This window comes from Odocoileus virginianus, chromosome 9 (assembly GCF_023699985.2).
Source record: "Odocoileus virginianus isolate 20LAN1187 ecotype Illinois chromosome 9, Ovbor_1.2, whole genome shotgun sequence".
Classification (NCBI taxonomy): domain Eukaryota; kingdom Metazoa; phylum Chordata; class Mammalia; order Artiodactyla; family Cervidae; genus Odocoileus; species Odocoileus virginianus.
In genome coordinates, this window is record NC_069682.1 from 47,860,933 (window position 1) to 47,873,812 (window position 12,880).

Sequence of the window (12,880 nt, forward strand, 5' to 3'; positions counted from 1 at the left end):
GTGAATATAACAAAAGAAACAGACTCACAGCTGTAGAGACCAAATTAGTGGTTACCTGTGAAGAGACGAATAGGGGGAGGGATGACATGGGGGAAGAGGATTAAGTGGTACAAACTATTATGTATGAAATGAGCTACAAGGATATATTCCACAATATAAAAAATATAGCCAATATTTTACAATAACCATAAGTGGAGCATAACCTTTAAAACTTTTAAACTTTAAAAATGTTGATAAGTGTACTGCACACCTATAACTCATATAAAGTGTACATCAACTATACTTCAATTTAAAAAGAAAAGAAAATATTTGTGACTCCTATTGAGGACAAAATCACACTTTTTTTTTTAGGGAAATGCTAAATTTTGTTTTAAGGCAAGGACAAATGAAGATACAGTGTTTTCCCCCATTCCTGTTCTCAGACCCACAAAATTCCATTCATGACTCTTGGAGTGCCAGAGACCCCAGGTTAAGAATAGAGCACATGTGATCACCTTTCAGAGGCACCCTGAAAGGTCGTTTTCAACCCAGCCAAATCTGCCCTTTTTGAAGCCGGGCAGCAGTGGGAAGAGCTGGTGAGCAAGTGAGCAGATGGTGTGAGCAGGAACAGTTCATCAGAGTGGGCTCAGGACTTCCTCATCAGGATTCAGATGCAGACTAATCTGAATGCCCATTGGTAGCCCTGGGAGTTTGTGTTTTAAGTATAAGTCCTGGTGATAACTTTCACAAATATCCTATCATTTCCCCAGTGCCTGTCCCAACCAGGGACCCAAGATAGAGAGAAAGAGCACTGGGAACTCCTCACACCTCCCCTGGCTGGAGTGAAAGTGGCATCACTGCCGGAAACGAGCCAGCAGCTTCTGTCCCCTCCAGGGCCCCTTCGTGTGTAAGTGATGCCTGAAATGTGAGACCACAGCGCCTCTTTGCAGAGAAACCTGAGCAGAGGACTGTGCAGCCGGATTGAAGGGCTGGGAACTCACCGCCTCCTGCCCTACCTCTCCCCCAAACTTCACCCGCCTCCACATTCAATCTCAAACAAGCCAAGGAGCCTTGTCTACCAGGAAAGGAAGCCAACCACCATGAGAGCCCCAAAACATCCCAGACAGAAGGTGTCCGTGGATGAGCGAGGCTTGTGAGCCTGCCTGAGGGCCAACAGAGCCCTGCGGACCATGAGCCATCAGCTAAAGAACCGAGGGGAGGAAGGTGAGTTTATCCTCATCTCTGCAGAGCCCCTTCCCAGGTTTCCTGGGCAGCAGGGGACAGGGAAGTAGACGGGATGTTTTGCAGGTCCCAGGTTTGAGTTGCCGGGCCTGCCACTTGCTCACTGAGCAACCTCAGTCTGGTTATCCAAGCTCTCCCTGCCTCGTCCATGAGCAAAGGCAGCCATAGCCTCCTTGAAGGGCTGTTGGAGGGATTAAAAATAGCCTGTGCCCGCCTTAAGTTTGAGTGACAGAGGCCATCCGTGCCCGCCGGGCTCATTCAGCCTCTCCTGCCTTGGTAACAGTCATCTTTCCTTAGCAATCCTCTCCACAGATTTCTCTATCTTTCTCTCTGTGATTGTGGAGATGTTCTGACCTCATGAGTTTCCAGGGTGCCAGAAAAATGTCAGAATGAGGGGCCCTGGAGCTTGTGGAGTTAAACAGTTGGAGCCCAGTTCCCTCTGCAGCCCTATCAACCTGCTAAGGGTCCCCGTGGTCAGATGGGCAGTGTGGGGAAGGGCGCTCTCCAGAGGTCAGCCATTCACACCTGTTCCATCTCTTACAGGAGGAGGTGGCACGAGGGGGCAGGCAAGGAGCGGCTCTCTGGGCACAGGTGAGATGGGGTGAGGTATCCTGGGGAGCTGAAAGTCCAGCCATCCACTCAACCTTCTCTTCCATCCTCCTGCTTCCTGCCTTCCCCCACCTCACCCCCCAATCACTGTAAGGAGCCCTCGCAAGGCAGGTATAATCGTTTAATTGGGGAGGAGGCCGAGGGATGCTCAGAGAGGGCCTGCCTTCAGCCCCGAGAGTCAAGGGAGAGGCCCAGAATAAGTGACACTGAGTTGAGCCTCAAAGATCAGTGAACATTCACCAGCTTGTGGGGTCAGGATGCCACTCCAGGCAGCCGGTAGGGAGTGAAGCCAGAGCTCACACCCAGGCAACCTGACCCCAGAGGACAAGCTCTTACCCTCACAAAGCGCCAGCAGTGCTGGGTCACCTTCCCATCTGAAATGTGGACACGGCTCCTCTGTGAGACAGAGGGTTTTACCCAGAGGGGACAACCTGCTCCAGGAGGAGCTGAAGTCACAGGTGGAAGACCCCTCCAATGCCATCAGGGGAGCTTGAGCCACACCCAGGAATCAGGCATCCTGCACTTCAGGTCAGGAGACGTGTGGTTATGGTACGTTTTCTCCTCCTTGCATCCCAGGCAGGGCCCTGCTTGTAGGTGAGGAAGCAGAGTCTCAGGAGGTAATGGACTTCTTGGGGGAAGATGTTGAGAGAGATCCCCCATCTCATTCCCAGGAGAAGAACTGGTCCTGACCCCATGCTGGCACACGGAGCATAGGGGAGCTGGCCCCAGGATCTACCCCATTGCATCAGCCAACCCCTTCCTTCTTGCACCTACTACTCACCCACTACTTGGGGCCTGAGCCCTTGGTGAGGCAGTCAGTAATGGGGTGGGGGGGACACCCAAGAGCAAGGTGTGTAGCGGAGTTATGACTCTGAGCAGAGAGAGGGGCTATGGAGGCACCACTAGCATCTCAACACTCCTTCCTGCCCCCGGAGCTGCCACATGGCCACTGTCCCTCCTCCCCACTCCACCTCCTTCCTGTCTAGTCTTCCCATCCCTCCAGAGTGTGAGCTCCTCCACTCCGGAGTGAGTGTGAGAAAGTGCACAGTACCCCGGTAGGGCTGGATGAGGCCGGGTCCTCATGGAGGGTCCAAGCCCTTGGTAACACTGTGTTGATGCTGGTCTGGTCCACATTCCATTTCCCTGCTGTCTTCCAATTTCCATCCATTCTCCTCCCATCCCAACTCCCCCTCTGCCCCCCTGAAGAGGTGGGCCTTGCAGGGGCCACCTGTGGGCAAATGGTCCTGAAATGCAAAGTCATTTTGCCTAAAACACAAACCTTTTTCTACTGAAATATGCCACATACACATCTCTCCCCCCTTACCATTTTCTCTTGTGCAGAGAAAAAAGGAATTGAGTCAAAATTTTCACTTCAGGGACCCCAGTGGTCAAGGGATGCAGTGAAGTTAAATAATGGGAATTCATCCAATGAACTGAAACACAATTACATAAAGATTTCCATTTTAAATCTCCTCTGGAGTCACCTCTGAGGGACCCAAATTCTATTCCTTCAGCTTCTGTTTTACAAGAAGGAAAAAATATGTCTGAGAATACAAAGTGTGCTTCTCAAAATAATTACAATTTTTAATTCCATCCATCAAAAAGGAGGGTCAGAATTCTCCCTTCTCTTGTATCATTTGGTGAACATACTTAAATGTGAGGAACTGGAGGGTGAACCAAACCCACTAGGTCTCCCAGCTTCTCTGTTTTCCTTTCAGCCTATTTTTCGTTCTGAATTTTTCACTTGAGTCAGGTGCATAAATGTGAGGAGGCCTGTCAAGTGTAAGTGAGTGCATTCGGGGCTTGGAGGTCTTCCTAATGTGACAGCTGCCCTCCTAGCTCCTAAATTATGCATTATGTGGAGCCTATTGAAAACTGACGATGAAAGAAAAGCTAAAGCAGTTTGCTTTCTGTGAAAAAAAAAGGTTAGGGAAGATTGAAAGGCAAATTCTGGCTTGCTTTCCACATTCCACATGAATTTCATTCAGTTGGGAAATGAGGTTACATTAGGAATTACAGTTTGGAAAAAATTTATGAACCCTGTAGTTATGTCTACAGTGCTTGGAAGAATGCCTGGGACAGTTCGTTACCAAAAAGAAAAGCACTTCTTAGCTAATTGAGGATACACAGTTCAGGAGAGAACACAAACATATATTGACTTTCTTATCCAGTCTTTTCAACCAATATGGAAGCGGGCTTGGATGAATCATTAATCCCTTTCCCCCTGTCTCTGTTCCTCTGCCCTCTCTGAGAGCAGAGCTCAGTTCTAGGACTCTTCCCTGAGATCACAGCTGTGGCGACACACACTTTTTCGCACTCCTTCCCATGTCTTTGGAAAGAGTAGATTTGTTTCTGTCCAAAGCCCTTCTGAGCACAGCAAAGAGCATCTGTAGGACAAACCCGTCTTTCACTGGCCAATGCTGACCAGCTTCCTAACTTGATGAGTTATTATTACACCTAAATAATTTGTTGTTACATTGTCTTACCCAAAACCCTCTTCCCCTGAGAGGTGAGAAGAAGAGGTTAGGGCAGGAGTGGGTGAAGAAAACCTTCCTGCCAGACATGTGATTGTCTATCTTTGAGTCTGTAACTAGTACTCAGTACTTTTCAGTGTGTTTACATCAGGTGTCTCCACCCTCAACAACTTCTTCAGTGCTGCTGTCATGATCCTTTGATGTGATCACATCTGGTAGATGCTCCAGCATTACATTCTCTCCCTGTAGATTTCCCCCCGCTCCCCATAGGTAGGCTTTGCTCTCTGGGCAACCTCCTCTCCCCACGCTCCCTGCCGCAGCAGCAGTCACACCCAAGACTCAGCTCTGCCCTGGTCACCTACACCCCCAGACTGCTTGGCATTTTCACTGGGGCCCTTTAAACCTCTGTTTCCTCTGCCCGGAATCTGCTCACCTCACCACCAACTCTCTCTATCTCCACCCCTTTCTTCTCTTGACAAACCCTTGTTCATCCTTCAAGATTCAGGGAAAACATCAGTTCTTTGTAAGGCATTTTCAAACACCCTAGCCATAATTCATCACTCTCCCTCTGTATTTCCAAGATTGTTTTTCCTTTAGTTCACCTTTTATTCCTTCTTTTTAAAAGATGTTTACCTAAATTATTGTCAAGAGCTGGCTCCCTAAATATCACCAACACAGTCTGTTGATAAGGCAAAACTGATTTAATGCTTACAGCAATCAAAGTCTTGACAATATCTCACAGGAGGAAAATAAGGTCAGAATTTATTAAGAAATAAAAGTTTGATTTAGGATAGGACTTTCAAAGTGAGGGCTTAATTAGGATTGGGTAAGAATCACAATATAACAGTCCACAATAAACAGCAAGGCTAGGATTTTGAATCAAAGCATCAAAAGTATCTTAGGAGGCAAATTAGTCTGTGATGCTTTCTGCTGAAGAGATGATGGGTCTCTGAGAAAATTCTATAATGAGCAATCAAGCCATTTTCCAGGCAGGATATTCCTGGAAAAATAGTCATGCTAATGAAGACAGAAGCATAGCACATCATCTTCATATAGACACTGAGGTGTAGTTTGATTTCTCTGTGTCCAGGCTGAGTGTGGGGAAATGGTTTCAGTTCTGTTTGCCATTCTTCAGCCTGAACTGAAGGACTAGCCACTAATAGCTGAGAGTATCAACCCAGATCTTCACTACTGTTTAAGGTGCCATAATTGTGTGTCAAGTATCTGCTGATGGTCCTTTCAACCTGTGTGTCTGTTGGATTTTCCAGTTCTTTCTGATGGAGGGCCCTTTGCTGGATCATTTGACACACAGCAGCTGTGCAACAGCTTCAAAACTCTGGCTTAAGAGGATTATGGCCAGAGTGTGTATAGCTCACTTGTCAGGCAGGAGCCATGTGCTCAGACTGAACAAGAGAACCAATCTCACGCCCAACATGAGGAGGAGTCCCAGAACTATACATGGGCCATTAGGCATGTTACCAAGCTTTATGATATCTTCATTTACTTCCTGGATCTTTTTAGTAATGTTCAAGATCTCTGAGTGGTCTGTAGGAATGTGAGTACAACACTCTTTCATATAACCTCTCATTCTGACCTCCCCGGAGATTCTGTCTGAGTCCTATAGCTTTTCCTCTCTGTGTTAGCATGTAACATTCATCGTGCTATCTGGGCCTCTTGTAAAGTATGAAATGAAGAGTCCTGAAGAGAGAAGAGAGGAATCCAGAATTCCTGTAGAATAGTTAGGGTTTCAGTTCTAGAATCAGGGCCACTGTTTCTCCTTTTTCAGTGAAACTACCAACTGATCTCTTTTTCCTAGCAGAGAAACCAATGGGCCAAAATGGACTTTGGGTAATGTCAGAGGTGATCTTGAGAGTAGGGATTAGTGTACCAATGTAACAAGTTCCTGTCCAATTTGTGGGTAGCAGCTAGTAGACTTCTGTGCCAGATTCAATACCAGTCATCGGGAGTCGCCCAGTAATCTGGTTTTGGCCAAATACTCCTAAGGGATTATCAAATAATGCTGTAAACTTTTGACACCATTCATGAAGAATAGTCTGGTGTCAGGCAGTGGATTTTGTAATATCAAAGATCATTGGGCGGGGGTGGTCAAAAGAAAAATGATGTATCTTAACTTGTGACACCTATGAATGTGAGATACTCTCCTGCCACTACCTGTTCCCTAAATCCCCTTCCAAGTTCTATTTCAGTGAAAGTTCAGTTGCAAAGACTAGTTATCACAAAAGGACCCCAAGTATTGTTTCAGTAGAGGCAGGATTTCTGGCCACTTTGCCTGCTGTGGAGTTTGCCAACTAAAAAGTGAGTCCCAGCTACCTGGGAAACCAACTGATTTCTTACAAGGAACTGGGACCAAGCAAAGCTGGTTGGTTCCCAAGAGAAGCTGGCATTTTCACTAGTTCATGAGTAAATTGTAGCTGATATGAGAGTCATGGGCTTCCCAGGTGTCTCAGTGGTAAAGAAGCCGCCTGAAAAGTGCAGGAGATGCAGGTTTGATCCCTGGGTTGCGAATATCCCCTGGAGGAGGAAACGGCAACCCGCCCCAGTGTTCTTGCCTGGGAAATCTCATGGGGACAGAGGAGCCTGGAGGGCTACAGTTCATGGGGTCACAAGAGAGTTGGACATGACCAAGCGACTAAACAACAGCAACAACATGAGTCATACCAAGGAAGGATAAGGATGCAAACAGCAATATTAGAAATAGGGATTATAAATAACACAGTGAAATGTAGACTTAAGTGAATAAGAGGATAGAATATAGGTAAAAGAACAGAAAATCAAGGAGTACAAATTATAAAGTGACAATCTGTGGTCTTGTGCCGTGGATCTTGGGCACAGCTGTCTACGTCCAAAGGCTGTCTGCTTTCAGGATGGTTCCTGAGAACCCTCAGTCTGAGGTCACCAGTAGGGACAGTCTTCCAATAATTTGAGGATGGTTTATGTCTCTTTAGTTGAAGGACATGAATCTAAGAATCAAACTGCTTAATCATTTCATTACTGTGCTAGTTGTTAACAGTACCTGACAGAGTCCTTCCAGACAGGGGTCTGAGAAAGTAGAAACCTCTACAAAGTTTTCTTTGTAGAAAATAGAAAATTCTGGCCCACAGCTGAGGTTTCAAAGAAGCTTTGGGGATACAAATAGTATCTGGAGGTAACAGAGACTTAAAACAGCTAGGTTAACTTATAACCATCAAAAGTGAAATATTTCATAGCAATAATGAAATTGACAAGGGTTTGGTTGCTTCCATAACACACAAAACAAACACAATTAAGGCAATCTTTGAACAAAATATCTATAATGATTAAGTACATTTTTATAGACAATGAGCATTATGTCAGATTTATAGATGGTTGAACAGGTAAAGATATGTCTTTATAGATAAAAATATCTTGAAGTGTAACACACAATTTAAAACATATACAGACATACCAAGCATATAAGAAAAATATTTCAAGACTATATCAAGTAAAGAGATTTTGTAAATTTGGAGTAGGTCCTAAGCATCTGTATTTTAATAAAACTCCATAGGTAAGGCTGATGTTCATCTCCAGTTGAACACTGGAGGTCAGATGAAGCACTGACCTTAAAAAGTTAAATTCAAAATTTTAAATTGTCATCAAATAAACATCTTAAATGATAACTGAATTATGACTTATAATTATAGTACTGCCTAACAGGAGAAAATCATCATCAGGACTCTGATAAATAGAAACAAATCATGGCAGAAAAGTCACTGACAAATCTCTAGGAGCAGCCCATAGAGCATACAATTGCTGAAATATTTATTAACATTTGACCTTTACCAGTTTAACCTAGAAAAGTCTCAGCATCTGTTCTGATTGACACCTCTTCCCATGAAACTCCAACAGTAATAACATTTCAAATAACCCTAATAGTTTCTGGCACGTCTCTTTTTTAGGAAATGGAAGAGCAAATCTTTGTGACTTCCCAGGGCCGTCTGGGAAGTCACAAAGATAGTTATAAAAGATATTCTGAAAGTAATTTTACTTCATTTTACACTTCCAAATCAGTCTTAGGAAGAAAAATGAAATCGAAAGTTTTCAGATTTCATGGGAATTCCCTGGTGATCCAGTGGTTAGGAGTCAGCACTTTCACTGCCATGGGCCCAGGTTCAATCCTTGGTCAGTGAACTGAGATCCAGCAAGCCGCGCAGTGCAGCCACACACACACACACACACACACACACACAAGTAGGATTTGAACGCAAGATAGGATTATGGGTGCCTTGGAAACAGTATTTGGCTATTTAGTTGAAAGTGACAAAAAGACTTTAAAAATATATATATACTTAGAAGGTAACATGATCATCTACTGAGAACGTTAGCACTTTCAAAAATAAGGAAGCTTTTTTTCCCCTAAATAACCAAAGCCATAATGAAATCAAGACAAAACACAGAAAATTATTGTGGGAAAACTCAGAATCTTTTCTATATAGGCAGATAAATGATGGGAGGATCCTTTATATTGTAGATGAAGGCAAAAAACAGAAACAATAAAAATAAATAGAAACAAGCCCATCAAAAATGAGCAGATTTTGTTAGAATTTTAACATACTTAATAGCTTCTCAGACTCACTATTTACTCATCTATAATCCGAGGCCGATAAAATTCACTTTCCATGAACCTTCTGTTATTTTCTGTACCCATTCAGGTTTTGCCCTTCACCATGCTCCTTTTGCTCTGCAACAACCTGTCATTTCATTTTAGGACAAACCTATTCCTTTTCCCTTAACAAAAGCACATTTCTTCACTTTACATGCAGAGTTGTACCTTTCTGTCAGAACTAATCATAGTAGAGTCTCACTGTGTTATAACTCTTAACTGAAGAAGCTTTTGTTTCACAAAACAAGCTGGGAAGATGGATACTTGTCAGGTGTCACACATCAGCAGTTCAGACTAGCAGAACTCATGAGTACACATAACACAACTTTCTACAAATTCAACCCACACATAATTTTTCAAAGGGAAAGGAATGTACATGTTCACTTATAGACACGAAGCTATTACTTTTATGTAGCTTATTTTTAAAAAAGAAACAGAAGTATATATACTTAAAATGATGGTAATGTTTAGTCACTAAGTTGTGTCCGACTCTTGCACCCCCATGGACTGTAGCCTGCCAGGCTCCTCTGTCCATGGGATTCTCCAGGCAAGAATACTGGAGTGGGTTGCCATTTCCTTCTCCAGGGATTGAACCTGGGTCTTCTGCACTGCAGGCAGATTCTTTACTGACTGAGCTATGAAGGAAGCCCATACTTAAAATAATGCTTAGCAATCATGCACAGAGGAGCCTGGAGGGCTGTGGTCGATAGGGTTGCAAAGAGTTGAACACAACTGAAGTGATTTAGCATGTAGCACAATCAATGTTTTGGAATTCCATCTTATTTAGAATGAGCTAAGCATCCAATGAATATTCATTAATTCACTTTAATATCAGTCCAAAGTTTCAAGATACCTATAGATCTTGGAATTTTTAAAATTAATTAATTTATTTATTTTATTTTTGGTGCTGGGTCTTTGTTGCTGCCTTCAGGCTCTCTCTAGTTGCAGGGAGCAGGGGCTACTCTCTACTTGCAGTGCACAGACTTCTCATTGTGGTGGCTTCTCCTTGTTGTGGAGCACTGACTGTACAACACACAGGCTTCAGTAGTTATGGATCATGGGCTTAGTTGCCCTGTGGTATGGGGAATCTTTCCACACCAGGGGCCAAACCCATGTCCCTGCATTGGCAGACAGATTCTCAACCCCTGGACCACCAGGTAAGTCCTAAATCTTGGAAATTAATCTTGCAACTGGGATACTATAAAATATAAATACTATTGAAATCAAATGTTCATAATAATGAATCAATTTAATTAAGCACAAATTTAGGTACTTCATAATTTTAAACATGATGCAAAAATAATGCTGAAAAAACGAGGTCCATTGGAGGAGTGAATGACAAACCACTCCAGTGGTGGTCTCAAGAACCCCATGAACAGTATAAAAAGGCAAAAAGATATGACACCAGAAGATGAGCTTCCCAGGTTGGAAGGTGTTCAATATGCTACTGGGGAAGAGTGGAGTACAAATCAGTGAACTAAAATGGACAGGAATGCACAAATTTAATTCAGATGATCATTATGTCTACTACTTTGGGCAAGAATCCCATAGAGGAAGTGAAGTAACCCTTATAGTCAACAAAAGAGTCCAAAATACAGTACTTGGGTGCAATCTCAACAATGACAGAATGATCTCAGTTCATTTCCAAGGCAAACCATTCAGCATCATGGTAATCCAAGTCTAGGCTCCAACTACTCTAATACCTAAAAAGCTGAAGTTGACTGGTTCTATGAAGACCTATCAAAGACCTTCTAGAACTAACACCAAAAAAGATATCCTTTTCATCATAGGGAATTGGAATGCAAAAGTAGGAAGTCAAGAGATACCTAGAGTAACAGGCAACTTAGGCCTTGGATTACAAAATGAAGCAGGACAAAGGCTAACAGAGTTTTGTCAAGAGAGCATGCTGGTTATAGCCAACACCCTTTTCCAACAACACAAGAGATGACTCTACATGTGGACATTACCAGATGGTCAATACCAAAATCAGATTGATTATATTCTTTGCAGCTGAAGATAGAGAAGTTCTAAACAGTCAGCAAAAACCAGACTTGGAGCTGACTATGGTTCAGACCATCAGCTCCATATAGCAAAATTCCAGCTTAAATTGAAAAAAGTAGGGAAAACCACTAGCTCATTTACGTATGACCCAAATCAAATCTCATATGATTCAGTGAAGGTGACAGATAGATTCAAGGGATTAGATCTGATAGACAGAGTGCCTGAAGAACTATGGATGGAGGTTTGTAATGTACAGGAGGCAGTGACCAAAACCATCCCAAAGAAAAAGAAATGCAAGAAGGCAAAGTGGTGGTCTGAGGAGGCTTTACAAGTAGCCGAGGAAAGAAGAGAAGTGAAAAGCAAGGGAGAAAGGGAAGGATATACCCAACTGAACACACAGTTTAAGATAAAAGCAAGAGTAGATAAGAAGGCCTTCTTCAATGAACAATGCAAAGAAATAGAGGAAAACAATAGGTAGGGGAAGACTAGAGATCTCTTCAAGAAAACTGGAGATATCAAACAAACATTTCATGCAAGGATGGGCATGATAAAGGACAGAAACGGTAAGGATCTAACAGAGGCAGAAGAGGTTAAGAAGAGATGGCAAGAATACACAGAAGAATTATACAAAAAGGTCTTAATGACCTGAATAACCATGATGGTGTGGTTATTCACCTAGAGTCAGACATCCTGGAATGTGAAGTCAAGTGGGCCTTAGGAAGCATTGCTGTGAACAAAGTTAGTGGAAGTGATGGAATTCCAGTTGAGCTCAAATCCTAAAAGATGATGCTGTTAAAGTGTTGAACTCAATATGTCAGCAAATTCAGAAAACCTAGCAGTGGCCACTGAAATGGAAAAAGTTAGTTTTCATCCCAATCCCAAACAAGGGCAGTGCTAAAGAATGTTCTAACTACCAGACAATTTTGCTCATTTCCCATGCTAGTAAGGTTATGCTCAAAATCCTTCAAGCTAGGCTTCAGCAGTACCTGAATCAAGAACTTCCAGATGTACAAGCTGAGTTTAGAAAAGGCAGAGGAATAAGAGATCAAATTGCCAAGATTTGTTGGATCATAGAGAAAGCAAGGGAATTCCAGAGAAACAGCTACTTCTGTGTCATTGATTATGCTAAAACCTTTGACTGTGTGGATCACAACAAACTGTGGAAAATTCTTAAGAGATTAGAATACCAGGCCATTTTGCCTATCTCCTGAGAAACCTATATGAGGATCAAGAAACAACAGTAAGAAACTTACATGGGATGGACTGGTTCAAAATCAGGAAAAGAGTACAACAAGTCTGTATATTGTCACTCTGTTTAACTTCTATACAGAGTATATCATATGAAATGCTGGGCTGGATGAATCACAAGCTGGAATCAAGACTGCTGGAATAAATATGAACAACCTCAGATATGCAGATGATACCACTCTAATGGCAGAAACTGAAGAGGCACTAAAGTGCCTCTTGATGAGGGTGAAAGAGGAGACTAAAAAAGCTGGCTTGAAATTCACCATTCAAAAAACAAAGATCATGGCATCCAGTCCCATGACTTCATGGAAAATAGAAGGGGAAAAAGTAGAAGCTGTGACAATTTTCTCTTCTTGGGCTCCAAAATCACTGCAGATGGTAAATGCAGCTATGAAATTAAAAGATGCATGCTTCTTAGAAGGAAAGCTATGACAAACCTGGACAGTGTATTAAAAAGCAAAGATAGCACTTTGCCAACAAAGGTCCATATAATCAAAGCTACATTTTTTCCAGTAGTCATGTAGGAGTGAGAGTAGGACCATAAAGAAGGTTGAGTGCCAAAGAATTGATTCTTTCAAATTGTGGTGCTGGAGAAGACTTTTTAGAGTCCCGTGGATATCAAGGAGATCAAGCTAGTCAATCTTAGAGGAAATCAACATTGAATACTCATTGGAAGGACTGATGCTGA

At 42.9% G+C, this 12,880-nt stretch overlaps 1 protein-coding gene across 1 annotated transcript in view; it reads left to right on the top strand.

The window, feature by feature from the left end:
• Window positions 1-1,169: 1,169 nt before the first annotated feature.
• TMC2 (transmembrane channel like 2) overlaps window positions 1,170-12,880 on the top strand; it is a 96,019-nt gene continuing 84,308 nt past the window's right edge. The window contains 1 exon segment of the mRNA XM_070471815.1: window positions 1,170-1,203. Within this exon segment, the coding sequence (XP_070327916.1) occupies window positions 1,170-1,203 (34 nt within the window).